This window comes from Zingiber officinale, chromosome 1A (assembly GCF_018446385.1).
Source record: "Zingiber officinale cultivar Zhangliang chromosome 1A, Zo_v1.1, whole genome shotgun sequence".
NCBI lineage: Eukaryota > Viridiplantae > Streptophyta > Magnoliopsida > Zingiberales > Zingiberaceae > Zingiber > Zingiber officinale.
In genome coordinates this window covers 21790909-21798501 of record NC_055987.1, presented here as the reverse complement: position 1 = coordinate 21798501, position 7593 = coordinate 21790909, and the positions used below count along the sequence as shown (strand labels likewise).

At 39.5% G+C, this 7593-nt stretch overlaps 1 protein-coding gene across 2 annotated transcripts; it reads right to left on the bottom strand.

Moving 5' to 3' along the window:
• Nucleotides 1-357: 357 nt before the first annotated feature.
• LOC122020580 lies at nt 358-7205 on the bottom strand. Of its 2 annotated transcripts, none has more exons than XM_042578559.1 (3): nt 7047-7205; nt 6338-6956; nt 358-3565 (listed from the first exon to the last, which is right to left on the bottom strand). In XM_042578559.1, the coding sequence occupies exons 1-3, from the start codon at nt 7076-7078 to the stop codon at nt 605-607; spliced, it is 3612 nt and encodes a 1203-aa protein (XP_042434493.1). In that variant the 5' UTR covers nt 7079-7205; the 3' UTR covers nt 358-604. The 2 variants fall into 2 exon arrangements, with proteins under 2 accessions (XP_042434493.1, XP_042434502.1); XM_042578568.1 differs by having other exon boundaries at nt 358-3550.
• Nucleotides 7206-7593: the final 388 nt, after the last annotated feature.

The following is a 7593-nucleotide window of genomic DNA, read 5'->3' as shown; positions in this document are numbered from 1 at the left end:
TTACATAGTACCACGAGAAATATGACTTTCGAACCTAATAAACAGAGGACATTAGAGTATTAGAACAGATATAGACAGTATAACTTTTTATATTGACTATATATAGGACAGGACTAATGGTACCACATACAGTCCACAGTCTTGTTGATGAAAAAAAATGCGTTAATAATTTATAGACATGGATATCAAAGAACAATGTTACCTCATCAAGCATACATAATTATCTCCTTTTGCAGGGCAACATCAGGCATATATAATAATTATCTCCCGTTGGCAGGCACATGACTGACAGTCAGCAAGATATTATCACAGAACAACTAGAGAACCAACCCAGGATGTGATCAAAGATACAGAATATTAACAAAATACACAACTGGCTGATACAGTTTAACAGTGTCCATGACAGCTAGAAAATACAGAGGGACATAAGCACAATGTTTCATCTAATTAGTTTAAACAAGAGGAATATTAAATACCATTTGGTCCCCGTCATAAGGATACGGCATAAGGAATAGGCATTACTCATCAAAGCCATAGATGTCCCAATCAAACCAAAGTTCCATTTTGAAATTCCATTGCATGGTGGGAATGACACGGTAAGAGTTTAAAACCTGTAGACTTTTGCTGCTTTCTCCTTTGGAATGGCATCTTTGCCAGAACTAGTTGCTTGAGTAAAATATATAGTAGAATAAATTGGTCGAGAATTCTCCTGATCCAAACTTCCATTGGGCCTCAGTATATGCTTTGCGCCTGCGCTAAGTTTGACAGGTCCTGATCTTTTATGGCTAGATTTTGAGGGAACAAACCCACCTGAAACTACCACATTATCTTTTTCATTATTTGTAACTGGAGGACTGACATCAACTGCTGAACTGACACAAGCATTCACTTCTGATGCAATTGGGTTATCTTTTTGTCCAAGCGACTGTTCTCTGCTCCCTGATGTCATAAGATTTAAGTCTTGCAGTTTGAGGTTAGACCTCTTTGCTGTTTCTACATTTTTCTCTTCTGAGGAAGCAAATCTCTTTTTCCCTTTGTTATAATGATCTTGACTCTCATTATGAGCAAAGCTAAATCCCCCACCATCATTGACTCTGATTTTGTCTCCATAGTTTGAGGATGTGAAGCTGAAATTTTTTGTTGTCATTGATGGAGGATCAAACGTAGAAGTGGGAACATATGATTCATATGGATGTGAACTGCTGGAAGGGAAAGATACAACTTGTCTTGGATATGGGGAAGCATGGGGATAACCACCACTGGCCAGCATGTTGCATGAATGGTACACTGTAGGATAACGAACAAAATGAAGATGGGAACTTGTTGAATCTTGCATCCAATGTGGAAGCTTTTGTATGGCTGTTGCTCTTGATGCTTGGGTAGAGATTTGACTGAGATAAGTGGGATGAGAATTTGATGGAACACTAAAAGATAAACCTTGACTGTGCTTGCAATGATTTGAATCTAGTAGCATATTGTGATGTAAGTTTGAGGGATATGGACCCCAAAACATCTTCCTTTGCCCCTTAACAGACTGTGTTTCCACTCTACTATGGACCACAGTGTGTCTATTCAGAAATGATTGACAGGGAACTGCACTTTGAGAAAGGTCAATATGAAACCCACGATCTCCACTGGTTGAGGAGCATCCACCATTTAACATCCAATCTTGTCCAAAACCAAGATGCATACAATTAGGTGCAAGTTTATCTGCTGAAATGCAACAATAGCGTGAAGGGATATCTATTGAGCTAAAGGGGATTTGTCTTGCTGACCCAGATTGCTGAACAATGCAATCCTCGTAAGGCCATCTCTTCAAAACAGGTTCGTTATACAACCTCATATTGGTGCAACTTGTAGATCCATGGCATTCTTTGCTGTAGCTACCAACTGTCACATTTTTTCCCATCAAGCGCATTGTTGGTTGGATGTCAGATTGCAAGCCTAGCTCAACTTCCCTATCTGAATGAAACTTCATCCTATCAAAGCAACTTTCAGTTATAATATGGTCTCTGCAATCATGACATGAGGATATCACTTGTGCAGGATCACAGTGGTTAAATTGAGCTTTTTCATCATAGGTCTGGTTCTTCAATTTCTCAAGAGCTTGAACTCCAACAGAACCCAAGTCAGATAATCCTACTTGTCTAGCAGGATTATACTGCTTCAAGAGCCAATTCTGATCAGCATCATAGTTTGGTGAAAGAAAAGGAAACTTGCCTCTAGTCCAGATATAGCTAGACTGCGGCTTCAAATGACTAGAAGATGGACAAAATTGAAGAGAACTCAGTTCTGGTTTAGGAAACTTATCTATCTCACATGAAACATGCCTTGTCATTGGATGCAATTGGATAAGCTCTCCCTGTGAATTAAGGGGCAATCCAATATAACCTTCGTTGCACTTGTTCCTCCAAATTGGCTCTCCAATTGATGTTGGTTCTACAAGAGTTTTCGGATTAAATGAAGAGCAAGTGCTAGCTAATTTATCTTTTGCTAGATAGTATGCCTGCTGAAGTTTAGGGAAATCATTGCACGCATCCATTTCTGGGCAAATTAAATGAGTATTTCCAGCAATTGTGTTCAAGTGGCTTTGGCCTAAACAAGATAACCAGTGGATATTATCTTGGTTCCTGGGAAGACTAAGAGCACTACGTGCATTGGAAATTGAAATACACTTGCCTATAGGATTGTGTGACCTGTTTGTATGATCAGATGATATAGAAAAACTTTGTTCTTGATAAATACCATTTTCTGGATCAAGCCTAGCATTATTTACCGATCCAAGATTATTCATGTCAACTGAGCAACTGGAACTAGGCATTGATGTGGAGCTGTCTGGACAAATGCAATTTAAATCCAAATTTTCCTTAACTGGATGATTCAGATCCAATGATTCAATCATGGGGTCCCTCTTTGTAATTGAGGGATTTGCAGTAGTATGAACTGAACCATCACCAAGTTGCTTATCTGAGGAAGTTTCACTAGTTCGCATGGTGCTTGTACTAAGTCCATTATCATTCAAGTTTGTTTGTGTTTCTTCATCTATCATGTTTAACTGACCTCCTTCTGTAGTAGAAGGATATCTATTTAAACTGTCCATAGTTGACGATGCAGCCAAGACATCAGAAACTATTTTACAGAGGGTTTCCAAATGAGGCAACTGCAGAGGCAAACTAACTCTGTCATGCACGAGAGTATCATCTTTACCAATAGTCAAACTTGTGGTTGGATCATGACAAAGCTCAACAAGATCACTATCCAATATCTTCTCCCTTTTCTTTCTTTTCTTTGTAGAATTGCTCCATTTTCTCTTCTTGACTCTAGTAGTTCCAGGAGGAATCCTTGTCGCCTCCTGACTTCTAGGTACAAATTTTGAAGTCTGAGCAAGTCTGAAAATATGTTTCTTCAGTAAGGTTTGAATGGTTGCCGTCTTCACCTGTTTATGAACAAGTCTTTTATGCATCCTTGCAAACTGCTTCTCATACACTTTGCTTTTCAGTATTTTGTACAACTCAGCAGGGGATGACATGTTCAGCTTACAAGCTTCCTCCTGGGTGAGCAAGGGCTAGCGATCAAAGAAAAGCCCATAAGCATATAGCAAGAAGGCAAAGATAAGTTGATGTATGGAAGAAAGTGTGCATTGGCAGCTCTAAATTTGAAGGAATTCTAACTTTATTTTGTATCTTTTGGAGATCATAGAATCAAGTGATCTAAGGCTAAAACCTGTAGAGAATATTTTAAAATCCTTTGAACTAACTTTTATGGTAAATCAAAATACAGCATTTCAAAAGTCATTATAGTGCAGCAGCAAACACATCAAAAAGTGCCGATCCACCATCACCAACACTTGCTCAACTGTATTAGGACAGAAACTCAGAAAGTAACAATTTTTTGTCAAACTGTTTTGATTTTGGTTGTCATAGTTATACTCCTTAAAACTAGGAATAAGATCTCACTTCAAAATGCATGGTATAAGATGAGGAAAATCAACTAAATAATGAAGCCCAAAATTACTGATGGACATCATAACAGTACCTTCAAAGTTAAAATCACCAATATATCTATCTTAAAGCTGCAGTATCTTATTTTTTGTATAATAACTTATTTGAGATGTTAGGGATATAAATGTAAATATCTGTCCTTTTCTACTTTGGAATAAGTGATACTAGGCCTTTGTGTTCAAATCCAATTCAAAATACATATCCACTGAAATTTAACTTGCAGAACCCAGCACCACCTCTCACACTCCACTCTGCACCTCGACCTTAATCCCTTCTCTGCCGGGCACACCAAGCCTAGGCCATTGACTCCTCAATAAATGCATCAGTGACTTCTCCAGAAAGGATTCTGCCCTACAGTGCTTTGTTGAGATGCTCAATGAGCTCGCTTTCCTCTACAGCAACTGCGAGCAGCGATCTCCTAAGCCTTCCTCCAAGTTTTTTTATTTGGTAAGCCTTCCTCTAAGTTTTCTTCAACTTTACAATAGTAGCTATCACATAATCATATTTCTCAAGCATGCTAGTTTAAAACTTTTTGCATTATTTATGATCATCAATGTTATTTTAATATGATTTACTATTTGCACTAATTTTGTAAAATATTCCATCATTTCTTCAGCTATTTTTAGATTCTCCGAATCTCTGAAAAATAATTATTACAGTAAGCTCAGTGCCTTCTTTGATTTGTCTGCTACCATGATTCTCTAAAATATTTCATTGTTACTCCGTGTTGGGTTAGGCTAAGGACTCTTGCATCCATCACTTGATTGAATTCAAACCGATTTCTTTCTTTGGTAGAGAAGTTGTATTCAATTTGTGGCTCCTCATATCTTGCATTCACTATTGTCCATAGTCACTAACATTCGAGTATGGTTATCATAATTGCCACCAATAAACTATGGCAATGAGAATTAGATACAACAACCATCAAGCCTTATCCCACTAGATGGGGTCGGCTATATGGATCCTTCTATATCATTGGACTTCATCCTTTATTATATCATCATTTATATTTAAATAAATTTTATTATGATTTATCATTGCTAATGAAGTCATCTTTGATTTCTTCTTCCTCGTTTAAGGTGCATATTTATTATAGTTTCACACAACCTAACTAGATCATTTATTGGTTGTCTAAGTATACGTTTGTACTATTTTAGACATGTTTCCCTAAGCTCAATAGGTATAACCTCGACTTTTTCTCTAATGTTGTTATTTTTTTTTATCTTATCTAACTTTCATTTTTTGCTCATGTGCTCGAAGAAAAAATACATAATCGGATAACGAGGGGTGGGAGGAATGAAGAATATGCAAATGAGGGATTAGATGAAAAAGAGGAATTTTATCAAACAATAAAAAGATACACTGTTAGTCTCTTTACAATGATTGGTTGTAGCTGCTACTTCATTTTTTTCTATGACTATAAATTGAGGAACGGTCTATTTTTAGACCTTCATGCTTACATTCACTACATGTGCAACCTAGGGAGTTATTAGTTCAAAATTATTTCTAGATATCAAGATGACTTACAATTTCCACTTACAGATCAAGAGCTATATGATCAATCCACATAAGTTCACTGACTCAGATGCTGTGGGGCCTTTAATTAACTCGGTGCATTTTTTCATGATCCTAATTCTGTTTATTTTCACAACTACAATCTCCGTATTGGAACTTTTGGACAAGTTGCCAAGAGGGATAATAGATTTATATATATGCCTCATTAAGACAAAGTTAACCACAGAATGGACAGGCAACAATTTGCAACAAGCAATGAATAAGCTCAATTTCGTTGCAGTGTAGCAGCTGGACCACAGTATTAGTACTACATATATACTAAATTCAGAGCTATCTGAAAACTAGATACTAGTAGTGGATGAAGTTATAAAAAAAGATGAAAGATGCGCTTTTAAGGAATACACAACATAACCACTCAATTCCTAGCTAGGCCCAAAATATCAGCAAAAGAATTGTTCAAAGATAGCAATCAAGGCAACTAGTTGGTTGTGTACGTTTTTAAGTCTATTCCAGCTATGGCCGGGCCCCTACAAAGATGTTTACCGCATGAAATATTAGCAGTCTAGTCTCCTAAAGTTACCGAAGTTCCATACACCTTAGTGGCCTTTCTCCACTGACCTTATAACTTGATCAAATAATGCATATTCTCGCAAAATACGTGAAACAACTAATGATATGAAAAAGATACAAGATCCGCAGGACTACATCTGATAACTACGGTCACACGCTATGTACAGTGTTTGAGTGAGGAATTATTGCGAGCATATAGATATATATAAAGGATGAGGGTAAAATCTGCATTCAAAGAAATTGCCACAAACCTTATTGGTAGCACGGATCTCAACCTGCTTATGTTTCTTCCTCAGCTTCGTCTTAGGCTTAAACTTTTTCTTTGTCCCAATCTTTTCCATCAGCATCTTCCGGCCTGGTTCATCTTTACTCCGCTTCTTTCTTTTACTTATCTCAATCCCGTCTCCAACCCCCAAATTGATATGCGATGCGATGGCAGCTCCTTGCTGCTTTCCGCCACCACGCCATTGATCCTGGCGATCTTCCTCATGTATGCCACGTATCGGGGGCGCCACTGCAAAGAGCTCGATGATGGACCTCTTCTTAGGTGTTCTTTGTTTTGCCCGGGCGGTAGGATGTCGGGTTCTACCCTGCCGCTCCTCCGCTGAAGTCTCCCTTTCTCCTTCCAGGCTGGTGTTAGAGGGCTCTATCAAGTTACCTTCCCGTACTACGACAGCAGCAGTATCCACGGCAACCTTATCCAAATCAACGCGATCAGCCGCCTCGACCAGGGATCGAACTTCCCGCAACGCGTCCGCCCACCACCGAAACTTCCGAACTGGCATCGGAGGTAGCAATCGCCCTTCCCTGTCCTCCAAAAATGGCCAGCACTTCTCATAGTCGACGCCCCTCATCTTCCCGGCGTACTCCCTTCAATTTCCGAGACGAGATTATCAAACATGAAAACCTATCACAACGAACCAAACAATCCGAGAGGGGGAAAAAAAATCAAATACCTACCGAATCGAGAAGATCTCCTTCGCGACCGCCATAGCTGCGATCGCCTACAAGGATCAGGGCGAAAGAATCTTCATAATCCTCGGACAGGTGCGGGAGGAGACAGCCTCTCACAGAAGATGGGAAGAGAAATCAAAGCAAACGGGTCAAAAATAATACTATTAAATAGTAGTGAAGGAGAGAGGCGATATCGGAATTAAAGAACAGTCTTTCTTTTCCCGCTCAACATCTCGGAATGCGGACCCCACTTCACCCTCAACCCAATTCATTATCGAAAGCGACCCATGCTGCTACAGGGAGCATTCAATGGCCATGCGAAAGCGACGTGGACTCTCTATCGACCGTCCGATGGCGTCGTGATGGTGCGGGATGCGCCCCCACTCTCATGATGATGGCTCCTGCTGTCGCTGGCACAACGGCCGTGGTGGACGCACATGGATCCAGTCTCCTCTTCGGACAGCACTGCTCCCGGACCATGCTGTCCCACTCAAACTTATACCCGTTTAATCATACGAGGCAAAGCTATCAGCTCATTGATTTCTCACTACAG

What these genes read in the sequence shown, in the direction of transcription:
- LOC122020580 (XM_042578559.1), bottom strand. Translation starts at nt 7,078, where the DNA reads ATGGCGGTCGCGAAGGAGATCTTCTCGATTCG. An exon ending in AAGGAGATCTTCTCGATTCG is followed by an intron (nt 6,957 to 7,046) that starts GTAGGTATTTGA and finishes CGGAAATTGAAG; the next exon opens with GGAGTACGCCGGGAAGATGA. An exon ending in AGATCCGTGCTACCAATAAG is followed by an intron (nt 3,566 to 6,337) that starts GTTTGTGGCAAT and finishes TTTGATCGCTAG; the next exon opens with CCCTTGCTCACCCAGGAGGA.